This window comes from Melopsittacus undulatus, unplaced genomic scaffold (genome assembly GCF_012275295.1).
Source record: "Melopsittacus undulatus isolate bMelUnd1 unplaced genomic scaffold, bMelUnd1.mat.Z mat_scaffold_251_arrow_ctg1, whole genome shotgun sequence".
Lineage (NCBI taxonomy): Eukaryota > Metazoa > Chordata > Aves > Psittaciformes > Psittaculidae > Melopsittacus > Melopsittacus undulatus.
In genome coordinates, this window is record NW_022994187.1 from 76,327 (window position 1) to 90,427 (window position 14,101).

The window sequence follows — 14,101 nt, forward strand, 5'->3', positions numbered from 1 at the left end:
TCCTTCCCCTGAGGAAGACGGAGCAGCAGATATAACCACAACCCCATTCCCTGTCACCCTGCACTGCTCACAGGGTAGGAGATAAAAAAATTGGGAGTAAAGTTAAGCCTTGGAAGAAGGGAACAGTGGGGGAAGGTGTTTTAAGACTTGGCTTTAATTTTCTCATTATCCTGCTCTGATTTGATTGGCAATAAATGAATTTTCCCCAAGTAGGGTTTGGTTTGTCCATGATGGTAATTGGTGTGCTATCTCCCCCTGCCCCTGTCTCAGCTTTCAAGCTTTTTGTTGTATTTTCTGTCCCCTATCCAGCTGAGGAGGGGAGTGACAGAGGAGCTTTGGTGGGCACCTGGCCTCCAGCCAGTCAAACCACCACAGATATATATACAGAACAGTAGTAACTTAGAAATTACTAGACTTCTAAAAAGCAACTGCATAGTGATTAAATAAGACAAGCAGACCTTGCAGTCTCTAAAGAAGCTCTGACAAACCAGAAAACATAGGATTATCCAGTAATTACTACAATATTTGGCCCAGTTTCAATGTTCAGTCATGTGTGCTCCATAAATTATTTCTGGATAATGATCAAGTTTAGTATGGATCTATTGCTTAATCTACTGAAGGATGAAAGGTGATTAAAAAACTCCATCTTGATTAGTCTTATTTACAGCTACTTAGAGACCAAACATTTTAAAAATAAACTAGCAACCTTACCATAATTTATTTGGCACCAGTGGCAGGCACAGAAACAGGTTATTACATATTAGGGTGCAATTCTGGTCTTCAGGATATGATGTTTGATGAAAGAACAGATATGTGACATATTTTTAACCCTGTGATTGCTTTCCCACATTTAAAAGTTCATACTTCAGTTATTTCAGCTTGGGCACAGATCTTGATACCAGCAGTATATGCAGCTCTTGCTTCCAAATGTCTAGATCCGTTTCTGTGCTGCTCTCAGTTTTGTAATAGTTGTTAGTAGGCTGTATATTAAGACAGGTCAAGTAGCTGATTCAGCTGAAAAGTAATGTGACCAAAAAAAAGTATTCTTTTTTCTCATCTGACAACTGAATTGTCCCCTCCAAATGGATACAGGCAAAGCAGGAATAAGATGTCAGGAAACAGAAAGGTAGAAATCAAGAAAGGTAGAAATCACTGAAGCTGACAAAGGCATTAAATATATATATATATAAAACTAATCATTTATGCAGAGACCTCCCCTGCTACCAATTCTATTATGTAATTCTATAATATATCTAGTGCTCATTATTTGTTGTGTCATTTCATTGTGTCCTGACAGTAGCATTCTCCACTAGTAAAAGCACTGCCATAGCCATGTCCTATTGAGAAATTCATTACTGCAGTCTTACAGATTAAGACAACAGAGTGTAAATGACTTGCAGAAGGTTATAAATAAAGCTGGTATGCCAGAGCTGAAAATACAGCATGAAGATCACTCTTAGAACACACAACTGTTGACTGTACTGCTCTGGCTAAAGGTCACAGTTGCAGTTCAGTAGACAACCTGACTGAAGGCAGATTGATGAACATTTTCAGCTACTGCTGGTCCTCATTACTGTTCTTTCCGCAGATCCATCCCTTCAGTTATCCCAGGATAACTGTTCCTGTGGCCACACAGTAAGCTGTATTCATGTATTGAGCCAAGGTAACCCTAGGGTATTTGGCTGGATTATTTTTTCAGCCAAATCTGTTTAAGGAAAAGTTTAAACTGGCATGGCTACAAGAGGAAATATGAATCATACTACAGCCATGCTATAAAGCACTGCGGAGTAATTCACTTATCGTTTATAGGCACACAGGCTAAGAATGCTGATAGATCCAAGGTCTGAAGCAGAATAAAGGATTAATAAAACAGTTGTGAGAGAGTGCTGGGGAGAGGGGGAATTACACAGAAAACTCAGTGGCAGAAGACACAAGACAAACTGAAAACCAGGGAAACATGATAAAATCATGTAAAGAAGAAAACTGAGTTTACCTTTCATGTTTCTACAATCCTGAAATAAAACAAGTTGAAGTGACAAGCTGACACAGCAACCAGATAGTTCTAATTGTCATTAATATTTTTCAGGATTTTCTAACAATAAGGACTTCCACAGAATATAAATGTCACAGAAGTTTCTACAATAGAGGAAACACCCACAGCCAAGATTACAGCTTTTTAGAGTGATTGTTCTTGTGAAAAATTCCTCTGTACCCTAACATAGCATGCCAACATGCAGAGCAGCATATTGAGTCACTGAACAGAGAGCTGTATGAGGCAAGCTCATAAAAATCTCAACGTTACTTTTTTGATTCATAGATTTGTAAATAAATGGGCTTTTTAAGGTTTCATTTTCACTTAATCAAGAAAATAATATACTTCCATCTTCCATTGTTTAGTTTTGATCCTTATCTTGCAAGTTATTTGTAAAGAATGCAATTTTTTTTCTCTATTTTTTCTCCAGATATAGGTTGAAACCTGAAATTTGCTGCATTACATAGTAATAAAATCTGAAAAGAAAGCAGGATTATTTTAGATTCTTGTGGTTATTTCACTTGACAAAATTATATTGAATCCATATAGCAACATCCAAGGAAGAAGCCTCAACTCCATGCAGTGCTTTGTAGTACTGGATGCAGAGCTAGCTGCACATATGTTTTGACTTCCCATCTTGTTTTTAGCTCATATGCATGTACTGTTTTCTTGAAGCAGGTTCCTGTGTGTGTAAGTACAATGATACATAATTAATGCATAAAAGGACAATATAGGACCCAAAGGCTGAACAATATTTTACATCTTAACGGAGAAAAAAGGCCTGAGAGGTGATCCTGGCAGAAGGCAGCAGCAGCTGCTCAGTTCCCCAGAGGTAAGGACTACTATTAATTGGCTGAATTGATGGGCACTTGCAAAAGCCTTAGAACAAATCACTGATATCCAAAAGAACCATACTGAACAAAGAGCTCACACAGAACTCCAAAGGCTTTTCAGACAGAGGAAGGAAATATAAATTCCTGATTTCAGTGACAGTGGAACTGGGAACAAATCCAAAAGGTACTACTAAAACATTACTCTTACCCATACAGAAATTAGTTAAGGAGGCAGCAGCTGCTGCTGAATTTCACATCTCCTACACCTCCTGCTATTGAATTTAGCATTTTCTACATCAGCTGCTGTTGAATTTAACATCTCTTTCAGGCCCATTGGACAATGTGGCCAAACTCAGCTGGTATCTGTAAGGATGGACACATACAGTCTCTACAATGCAGGTTAGAATTTGTAATCAGTTTAATCAATTATTTTGCAGACAAAACCTAGGTAAATTAACCAAAATAAGGATTTATTTCTATCTGGAATCAGCAACCACTAGAAGTTCAGAAATCCACTCTGATTCTGCTGTCACTTTCTGGACATGACAGCACCGTAAGTCACAGCTGATCTAATACCATAACAATCAAAACCACCTAATGTATAGGTTACGATGTATAGCAGAAGCACTTTATCTGTTCTACCACACTTAGAAAAGTGCTACATAAATTTTGCCTTATAGCACTGAAATTATTACCACAAAAAAAAGCTAGCAAAATGATTTAATGTGCTTTGTATGACAGCCATAGCCAGCAAAGAGGATCTTCCAGATTTCTCTTACTGATCCCATCACTTGATTCAAACATGCCAGTGAAAATGTGAAAGATGTAATAAATGAATTAATGACAGCTATAGTTCAGACAGGAAACCATTTAAATAAATGTTATTTAAAATATTGCTACAATTATGCTACATTTTAACAATCTTGCACCGTCTGCCAAAACTTCTCCTAAATGAAGTTTCTGAAAATTTTCACCTGATATTCATCATGCAAGTGCTGAAAACACTGTTGATTTAATTTACTCTATAGAAATATCTCTTCAAAAAAAGAAGCTTCTAATATGTCTGAGAATCCAGGCTGTGAGGTCTTTAGATGTTGGCAAACAAAATTTGCACTTGGCAAAGACAAGCTGTCACAGTGAAATGGAAGTCCTCTGAATCAGACAAAGTTATTCCAACAGAATATTTCTGCTATAGAAATTCTGAAATAACAGTAAATCATACACAGCACATAACCATTTGCACAATCAGCATAATAAGGGCACCCCAAACAACATTGTACCTAAAGGACAGCCTCCCATTTCCAGAGATCACTGTGATCGGTACCATTAATTTCACATAGCTTTCCAAAACTCATGCTTCCCTGTGCGCTTCAGAGCACCATGAAAAGGAAGGCCTCAAGAATCAGCCTAAGTTAAAACTTTCTGTACCACATCAGGAATCCTAAGGAATCAGACTCCTATAACTCATTTACACTCTAGGGTCCTCCTTGTCAAGTGGAAATTCATTGCAATCTATTATCATGCTGCTTCCTCACAAAGTTGTTTTATAAACACTTCATGCTGTCAGGAACAGATGTCATCAAAAGAAACCTGTCCTACCCCCTTCTCAGCCTGGCTCCCAAACCTCTTCCCACCTCTCTTTGTGCCAACATGATGCATCATGCTGTTACACAATGAATCAGATCAGTCACTCCTAATTTAATTCAGATTGGTTTCTGGATCCAACATGTCATGGAGCTAAACAAATACTCCTGCCAGGACATGGAAAGGGCACTAATGAGCTGGGGAATAACAAGCAGGGAAACAGGGTAAGACTGATTCTTTCAGCAGCACTACAAAATTACACAAACTTAAAATTTACCATGAAACAGTTATCTGGAGCATGTTCTCCAGAGAGGCTGTGGAACGTCCACCCTTAGAGGTACTCAAAATTCAATTGGAAGTAGCTGTGAGCAATCTCATCCATCTTTAAAACTGGCCCTGACCTGAACAAGGGGGTGGACTAGAGGAGCTCCAGAGATCCCTTCCCACCTGCACAATCCAATGATACCAACTTGCCTATCCTGCTCAGGATGGTGTTTACTGCTACAGTCTCCACTGGGGCTACAGAAACTTCTCACTGTAGAGATAAATGTATAAAACATTAGTATGTCTCACTAACTGAACTCTGACTCATTTTTAACTGCAGGGGCTTTAAAAGTTATTTTTTAATAAGCTGAGCATTACAATGAAGCTAAAAATGAGCTGAAAATCATATGAATTAGTGGAGAATCCTTTAACCACTATTCAAAAACCTTTGTTTATTAAACTCTGCACAAGACAGTGTACTCATATCTACTAGAGAAGTTTTGCTCTAGTAAGATAAAATGTTCCCTCATATATATGTTTTTGGTTTTGAGTCCAGGTGCACAAGTCTGATAGTTTTCTATCCATTAATGCTCCCTGTTTGTGAAAATGCAAACTTTTACTGGCAGCTCCTGTCCTATCATTATTGCAATTTATTAAATTAAATAAATCCCATTTTGTGAAAATAAAGTGTGTGTTTTCTGGCAGATATATTAAGTTTCCAAGCACTAACAAAAAGCCATGTCTGGTTTATGATTTGTTGCAAACAATTATTTCAATTACTCAAGTGATCAGTATTTGTTTATAAGTAGTAACACACTGCATGTGTAGGAGGATGACCTGTGATCCCTAGGTAACATAGCAACCTAGAAACCAGAAACCATTGCTTATAATAGGTAACACACACATCAAACCATTATAACAACGGGGCTGGAGGCAATCAAGCAGTAAAATACACATTTATAAAATAACCAGTCCTCCTGATTTTCTTTTATGCCTCCTTCCCTTAACTCCTCTGAGCAGTATTGTGAAATATGTTTTCAAAGGAACATTCCCATACCCAGATTGTTCTCAAACATATTTCTCTGCTTGATAACCTTTCAACTCCGGTCTATTCATAATTCCTCCCAACACGCACGCTTTCAAAAAAGATTCTTTTGTGGCTTGGAAAAGTTTTTGTGGTTAATACATTAGATCACTGGAGAGGGTGAAACAACGCATGTAAGTTCGATGTTGCCTGCTAGAGTAAGCAAAGATTTTCACACCCACTGGACCACAGACGTAATTCCGGCCAATGTAGGATGCCATTGCCTATATCTCTATACCACTTTTCTAGCTTTTTTTAAATTATTATTATTATTAATAATAATTTCTTAAGCAATCACTTTCTTCTGTACACTGACTTCTTTACACATTATACATGCCAGCAGTTGTAAACAGTGTCTATTTGTCGGTGGGGAATGGACAGTTCTCCGATGGGGAAAACACATTCTCTCCAGCATCTAATTGCTTTGCCCTGCTTTCTCCTTATTTTGTCCCTGGTCTGCCCTTCCCCTACACTGCATCTGCCATCTACTGGCACATTACTGTAAAAGAGTTTGGTATCAGAGACTTAATTTCATGCCTTTTTATGTAAGGGCTTGCACTAGCTCCAGTGCCAGCCCCAGCTGTTGGGAGAGTCTTTCTTAGGCCAACTCGCACCAGCAGAGCCATAACATCGACAGAGAAGCTTTCACAAACCATGATTTCTTAGAGATATGTAAACCAAAGTCTGGGGGTTAATTTCTGTAGGTATAGCCATAGGTAAATATATTTAAGACACAGAAGTTCCCCTAAAGTAAACACATTTTCTCATCTACTTCACTTACCTTCCTAGCTTCCAACAGCCATTATAAAGATCTTACCACTTACTAGAGCAGCCTCCCTGACAAATTTCAAGTTCCATTGCTCAAATACATAGAGATACGGGGAGCTACTGATGATTACAGGATCACCTTTTCACAAGCAACCCATTTTTTTTCTTTCTGTTTTTGCCTAGGCATAAAAAATTTAAATTGTGCTTCCTTCCCCAACCCCCCCAAAAAAAAAAATAAATTATATACATCTGAAGAAAGGGTCCAATAAGACAACATGCTAATCAACTTTAAACACAGGCATTTTAGCCAATGCCACAACATTGCCTATACTTTCCTTAGCATTCCTTGGAAAAAACAAACTTTGTATTTGTTACCTTTATACTGTCTCAGGTTGGAACCAAGTAGTAATGGCTCCTAAGGTGATAACTTCCTTTTAATGGTGCTCTGAAGTGCACAGGGAAGCATGAATTCTGGAAAGCTATGTGAAATTAACGGTATTGATCACCGTGATCTCTGGAAATGGGAGGCTGTCCTTTAGACACAGTAACTTCTGACTAAGTTGGCTAATGGCTCCTAAGGTGATAACATGCTGACTTCAAGGTCTGAGTTCTGAGGAACAGTGCAAAATATAATCTTCTCATTAGAAACTTTTTTTCTGCCTTGTAAGTAATAGTTCCACAATACTAATAAAATAACTCCTGAAGTATGAAACTATTTATAATACAGCATGCACTGAAGAAAAAGAGATCTTCATAAATGCTACTTCCCAAATGCTGTTTCTTAAAGTTTCTTCCTTTGTGTCTCAGCAAGATGGGCAGTGCCAATGTTTCAGAAATATGTGAGCATTCCTTTCTTTGAAGTCAGATGTAAACCAGCTGTTTCTTAACATTTCACTTGTATCTTATAAAGAACATGTTCTAGTCTTAGAACAGCAGAAATAAAGCTTTGTTTCTTGAAAAATTATTTTTCCTCAGAGACATAGCTGGCATTAGAGGGTTTGTTTTCCTCTAATTCCTTTCTCCGTGCAAATATTCCATCACTTTCTGAATCTGCTATTGTAGATGTTCTTTGTTTGATATGTACCTATTCATTATTTATTCAGTTTTCTGATTGAACTATCTCCAATTTGATTCCCTATCCCTTTAACTGGGGAAGGAACTCAAGTATGTTCAGCACCTTCACTGAAACGTGGTTTCAATCATGACCTTCCCTATGAGACCTGTTATTGTACACAAATATTTCCAAAAGTACACAGGAACATTTTAGTGCTATTTCACAGATATCACAAGCTGACAGGTATTTTTTGCTACTTTGAATCTCTACCCTGTGCATTACAACCATTTCACTTTCTCATTGCTGCAAATCAGTCCTATTTCACCTTGAACTAGTGCACTAGCAATTTGAGGGTAGACTGAAGCTGAAAATTATCATTTACATTGTGCAGAAAACACTTTACTAAATGTTTCTCATGATCTGTTGACTGCCATTAGCAATTCTATCCTCAATGTTTTATTTCTGAAAAAATTAAGACTATGCAACTACTACTATTACAACTAGTGATGAAATTACAGGTGTGGGAAGGCATACTGACTGTGACAAAGGGCACAATGAAAGGAAAACAAAACGTTCATTTGCTCTGCTGATCTGGGCTTTCTCCAGTTACACACACCCTGTGTGTCTCTCATTGTCTGCTAAACAATAACAATGGTATAAATTTCCTTTGTCGAATGCTTTAAGTCAACAACAAAAGACACAAAAATGAGGAACACTGACAGAGCATGCTATTTGTGTCAGCAAGTATTCACAACCTCATCACACTATCGTCCTCTCAAATTTGTGCTTGCTTTTGACAGCATTTGACTATACATGTTTTTCATCAGCTGGGTGTCTGACACTGTGGTTCAAGTCACAGTCATGCTCACAGGAACCACAACTAGACTTAAAAGCTGAAGACTGTATTATGACTATTACATATTCACAGATAGATTTTACAACAGTGTATTTCTGTACATAATCAGTTTAATGGATTCCTAAGGGCCTGATGCCAAGATATGGCAACACTTAAACCAAAACACATGTGATTTCAAACATTGTAGATATAAAGCACTTCATCCACTGAACATCACCTATGCTTTATTCATGATGAAATAGCTGAAGTTTATGACCTTCTGTTTCAAGGCTGATGAATAAAATAAATGGATCTTCTTAAGAGACAATCATTGCCAAAATTCCAGCTGGAATAACCTGTTTGAATCACGTTAACTTCATTGGTAAAAGGGGCTCCACCAAAAAGAAAGCGTATTAAAGGATGAAGCCACTCCCACAGGGTGTGAAAAGGCAGACTGCAAACTCAGGAAACAACTGAAAGCCACTATGCAAACATCTGAAAACAGTCTACATCCCATGTGCTTGGGTCATGGCAAGAAATACACTGGGTGGAATCATAAGAACAACCTAGAAGGACAAGGCGAGTGTGGGGCGGGGGGGAGGTGGAGAGAAAATCATCCCACCTTCTTCCTCAGAAGACAGTTGACTGATCATCACCAATGCTGTAGCTTAACTTTTTTAATCAGGTAGTGACAATTCTTAATGAAGCCACCACAGATAGGATACTATGACAGGGGATTCTAAATGTCCTTCCAGGCAGGCTTCTCAATACAGTTACTTCAAAAATTATTCTGAAACTGTAACTTCACATGCATGTAAAACATAAAGATTTCTTAAAACCTGCAGAATGGCAAAGTTCTCTGTAAAACTATAGGTTTATAGGATTGAGTGTGCCCTCAGCAAGTTTGCCAATGACACCAAGCTGTGTGGTTCGGTTGATAAGCTAGAGGGAAGGAATGCCATCCAGAAGGACCTCAGCACACTTGTGAGATGGGCTGACACCAGCCTCATGGAGTTTAACCATGACAAATGCAAGGTCCTACACCTGAGTCAGAGCAATCCCAGGCACAGCTACAGGTTGGGCAGAGAAGAGATTCAGAGCAGCCCTGCGGAGAAGGACTTGGGGGTGTTGGTCAATGAGAAAATGAACATGAGCCAGCTTCAGTGTGCACTTACAGCCCAGAAAGCCAACCGTATTCTGGGCTGCAGCAAGAGGAGCGTGACCAGCAGGTCAAAGGAGGTGATCCTGCCCCTCTACTCTGCTCTCGTGAGACCTCACTTGGAGTATTGTGTGCAGTTCTGGTGTCCTCAGCATAAAAAGGACATGGAACTGTTGGAACAAGTCCAGAGGAGGGACACAAGGATGATCAGGGGACTGGAGCACCTCCCATATGAAGACAGGCTGAGAAAGTTGGGGCTGTTCAGCCTGGAGAAGAAAAGGTTGTGTGGAGATCTCATAGCAGCCTTCCAGTATCTGAAGGGGGCTTATAGGGATGCTAGGGAGGGACTATTCATTAGGGACTGGAGTGACAGGGCAAGGGGTAACGGGTTCAAACTTAAACACGGGAAGTTTAGATTGGCTATAAGGAAGAAGTTCTTTACTGTTAGGGTGGTGAGGTATTGGAATGGGTTGCCCAGGGAAGTTGTGAATGCTCCATCCCTGGTGATGTTCCAGGCTAGGTTGGACAGAGGCTTGGGTGACATAGTTTAGTGTGAGGTGTCCCAGCCCATGGCAGGGGGGTTGGAACTGGATGATCTTAAGGTCCAGCATCAATATAGTGAGCCCCGGGGAGCTGTGGCACGCCAGGTTGACTAAGGTGGGGGGCGGGGGGGGGAGTGGTGAGAGGGTGATTGTGGTTGGGTTTTAAACCACAACACTAACCCTGACTATTCTATAATTCTATTTGATGATTCTATGATCTTGCTCAGTCTTGGCTTCCCTAGCTATTAATGTGACAGTATTAAGTGTTAAGACAAGTTTTTAAAATCTGATTTTGAAGTTATATTGGAAAGATCTCACCCATTCACCCCAGAAGGAAGTAGTTTCATAATGCCTTAAAAAAAGTGTCTTTGCTATCCAAATTATGAGCAAGCAATAAGCAAGCATAAGGTCTCACTGTACTTTAACTTTCCACATTCCATTCTCAGAGGTTTTAGCTGTATTTTCAATTTTCACATTTGTTGAAATTTATATTTTAAAGGTATTGTTGCATAATTCCTTAAAAGAGCAGGGCTGCCTGAGTGTACATCCAGTTGCCAGAATGAAATATAACTTTTAAAATTAATGTATTTTTACTGTCACGCATGATTTCCACTGCAGTAAGATACCGAAGAACAATTTTTAGAGCAACAGTATTGTGGCAGCCTTCAGAAATCCCAGTACCTAACTACACTTGGTGTTACACAAGCACTGAAGATACTCTGCTTGGAAACGTAATCTTTTTCAAGTGTTAATGAATACAATGTTTATAAACACATAAAAGATAAATGTGAAACAGACACAAGTTTAAACATCAGAGAAAAGCTATTTAATAACAACACACTGGATGCCAAGGATTAGTGTTTGTAACTTTCCTTCTTGTTATGCATTGTTATAATTACTGCTCCTATGGCTGCAGCTGCCAACACAGTTGCCTTTGACAATACTTAAGAATAGACATCTGAGCATCACAAGTTTCATTTTTTCTTTACTGTGTAGCAGCATTTACCAAATTGTACTTTAGCTAAATTTGAAATAATTGCTCTATAAAATAAGGCAGTATCAAAAGATGAAAAATAATGATCAAAGATGAACTGGCGATTAGAATGAAACAGCTGTAATTGACTGGAGGAACTAGTGACAATGTCAGTAACAGCTGTTCTCCATACTGGTGTACGTTTTGTAATACTGTATGTTAAAACCAAACACAGTCCCCCAAAAGGCCTACAGCATACGGTCATACCCCCATTCATTAACATCAGAGTGTTTCCACTGTGGCTTTTCTTCTCTAGTGTGTTTCTACCTCCCAGATTCAGATTCCCCTACTCTCTAAAACAGGCCAGTCTCTTCCACTTTCACATCTGCACTCAACATATACAAAGTAACCAAGAGCTTTTCATACCAACAAAGAGTTTTCTTCAGATCTCACTCAGGTTGGGAGGGGGGAAGGAGGAAGAGGAGGAAGGTGTTAAACAACTGCTTTTTGCAGATACGATACTTCTGAAAAATCATTATTCTCGGGTTTGAAATACATCTCTTTGCCTGAAAAAAATCGATTCTACAAGAAAAACAGTAATCATGAAAATCACTCAGTTGCCTACAGGAAAATGTTTTCCCTTTAAAGAAGAAAGCAGAAGTAAAACTAGGACAACTCAGGTTTAGCAAACTCGACTTAACAAACTAGCACTTCATCAATCCACCCTTATAGTGGCTGCTACTCAGTCTACATTTTCAGCATCCCCCATGACACACTCTGAAGACATGGAATTACTGAAAGTGAATTCAGATTCTAACATAATCCTGCACCATTCGCAGTCTCACTTTGGGCTTTCTTCCCAGTTGGCCTGCAGGGGCTGGGATAGTTGCCACAAAAAAAAAAAAAAATAACACATTGTAAAGTAAGAACTGAGGGAGGCATTTTGACCTCCAGAACGTTAAACCAGAACAGGGGAATTCAGTTCCAGCTTTGGCATTAAAAACTAAAGGGACAAGGTCACTGTTGGTGAGATGGGGGTGACGAAAAACAACACATACAAAAAACCCTCTCTCCTGAATCTGAAATTTTTTGGTTGTCACTCAAAACCAGACCAAAACCTGCATGTTTCAAACATTAGTTTAACTTCTATCCTTTTTAAGTTAGCAAAGTAGTTGTCATAATGTAAGCCCTGCAAGAAAATTTCTTCAGGAAAAAAGTGCAAAAGGAAAGGCAAAAATCTTACCCTTTCACAACTTTGATCGTTTGATGAGCTTTGCACTTTTGACACACACCACTCACTCAAAAAGTTTGTGAAAGTCAAATTCCAAACAAGACCAAGTAAGTGAAGCAAACAAGAAATGGTCTCTTCTGTTGCTGAACACTAAAATGCATTGATTTATTACGTGAACTCACTTTTCTTGTTTGTTCTATAATTTCGAGAAACAGCAGGTAGCTTAAGGCTGTATGTTACCAGTTTCTTTAACTGGAACAATTTTAATACTGAATTAGAGCAGGGGGGCTATAATTAATCATGCACTGAATTAAACAGAGTTAATTGAAAATAGTTTTTGGTAGTCTAACAAAGATACGCACACAGGTGCATTTGGATTAAACAGCTCAGCCAATCTAACAGTCAGCCTCATTCCATCATTACCCTCTAGTGGAATGGCAGGCATATATGGCCTCGAGTGGGACTGTCATTCTCATTGGCAACTATATTTTAGACCTCATAGAACATTTTTCGTAAGCATCATGTCCTTTCTAAACTGCACAGCTTCCAGCATCTTGGTTCTTGCTATATTAATGGAATCACTTATTCAATTGCCTTATTCCCTTCCACTGAATTTCACAGTGAAGAAATTGCAAATAAGGAGAAAGAAATCTACTGTCTCTCTTTTCCCCTCCAGAAACATCAGATCATGTACATACAAAAAACTCCCTTTTTTCCTTTTTGGGCCATATTTTGACTTTAGCTCTGTTAAATTGTCTGATCTTTTCCCCAAATTAAGCTCAATGAAAAAAGTGCATGCATATGATAGTAATGCTGTGTAATTACATAAATGGAGAAATAGAGACATGCTTAAGCTTCCAAAACAATTTATGTCACTCTGAATACATCCTACTAAAATCTAGTATCATAGAACATATTTTTAGTATTAACTTTTCTGAAGGAAAAGACTAAAAAAAATTGAAGTTAATTAACTGCCACCACACTTTATGCAAATGTTATAAATATCTAATGTTGTTACAAAGCATTCCATTTCGACTCACACAGATTGGAGCAGTGAGGTACAAGGATTCTGGATAGCCTTTTTTAAGAAAATAGGCCTGACTGCCCTAATACTGCTGTTTTATTCGGTACAGTGGCATTTTTTCTAAGATAACTCTATTGCAGTTGGCTTATCATGGCAGAAATGTTGTGACACGTCTGAGAGACAGGAGTTTTGCAATGAGAAGGTCATAGACTTAGTTTGGATCTTCCCTTGTCTGATTAGACAGAGAGTATTTTACCACACTTGGCTCTAGTCACTGACTGATTTTCATTCCCAAATACCTGTCATCACCGTCACTGATGCATTCAGGAAGAGCAAGACTACAGCCAAACAGCATGATGTGTTGATAGCAGCTGAGACGACCGAGATAACTGAAGAACTTCAGGAACTTTTCCATTTCAATACTTTTGACAATGGAAAGAACTGAAGTTATAGTGGTGTAGTTATATGGCAGCATTTGGCACTGACTGTTGGTGATATTTATGCAGGCACCTGTGAAATCAAAACAATATATTTAGAACAAAAGGATCACCAATTAATAGGTGGTTCAAAGCACATACTGAATTGACTAGTCATCACATATACTATATAACCAATGCCTGTACCTCACAGACAAGATTACATTCCATAATGATGATATAATACTGTCCAAAAATAAGTATCTAAGAAAAAAAAAAAAAAGGAATCTGGAGAAATGCTG

General features: G+C 38.5%; 1 protein-coding gene across 1 annotated transcript in view; it reads right to left on the reverse strand.

The window, feature by feature from the left end:
• The window catches only part of LOC117438409 (atrial natriuretic peptide-converting enzyme-like), a gene marked incomplete at its 5' end in the record, with an annotated part of 85,324 nt that extends 71,431 nt beyond the window's left edge, over nt 1-13,893 (reverse strand). The window contains 1 exon segment of the mRNA XM_034073937.1: nt 13,683-13,893. Coding sequence (XP_033929828.1) covers nt 13,683-13,893 — 211 coding nt within the window.
• Between the last annotated feature and the right edge of the window lie 208 nt (nt 13,894-14,101).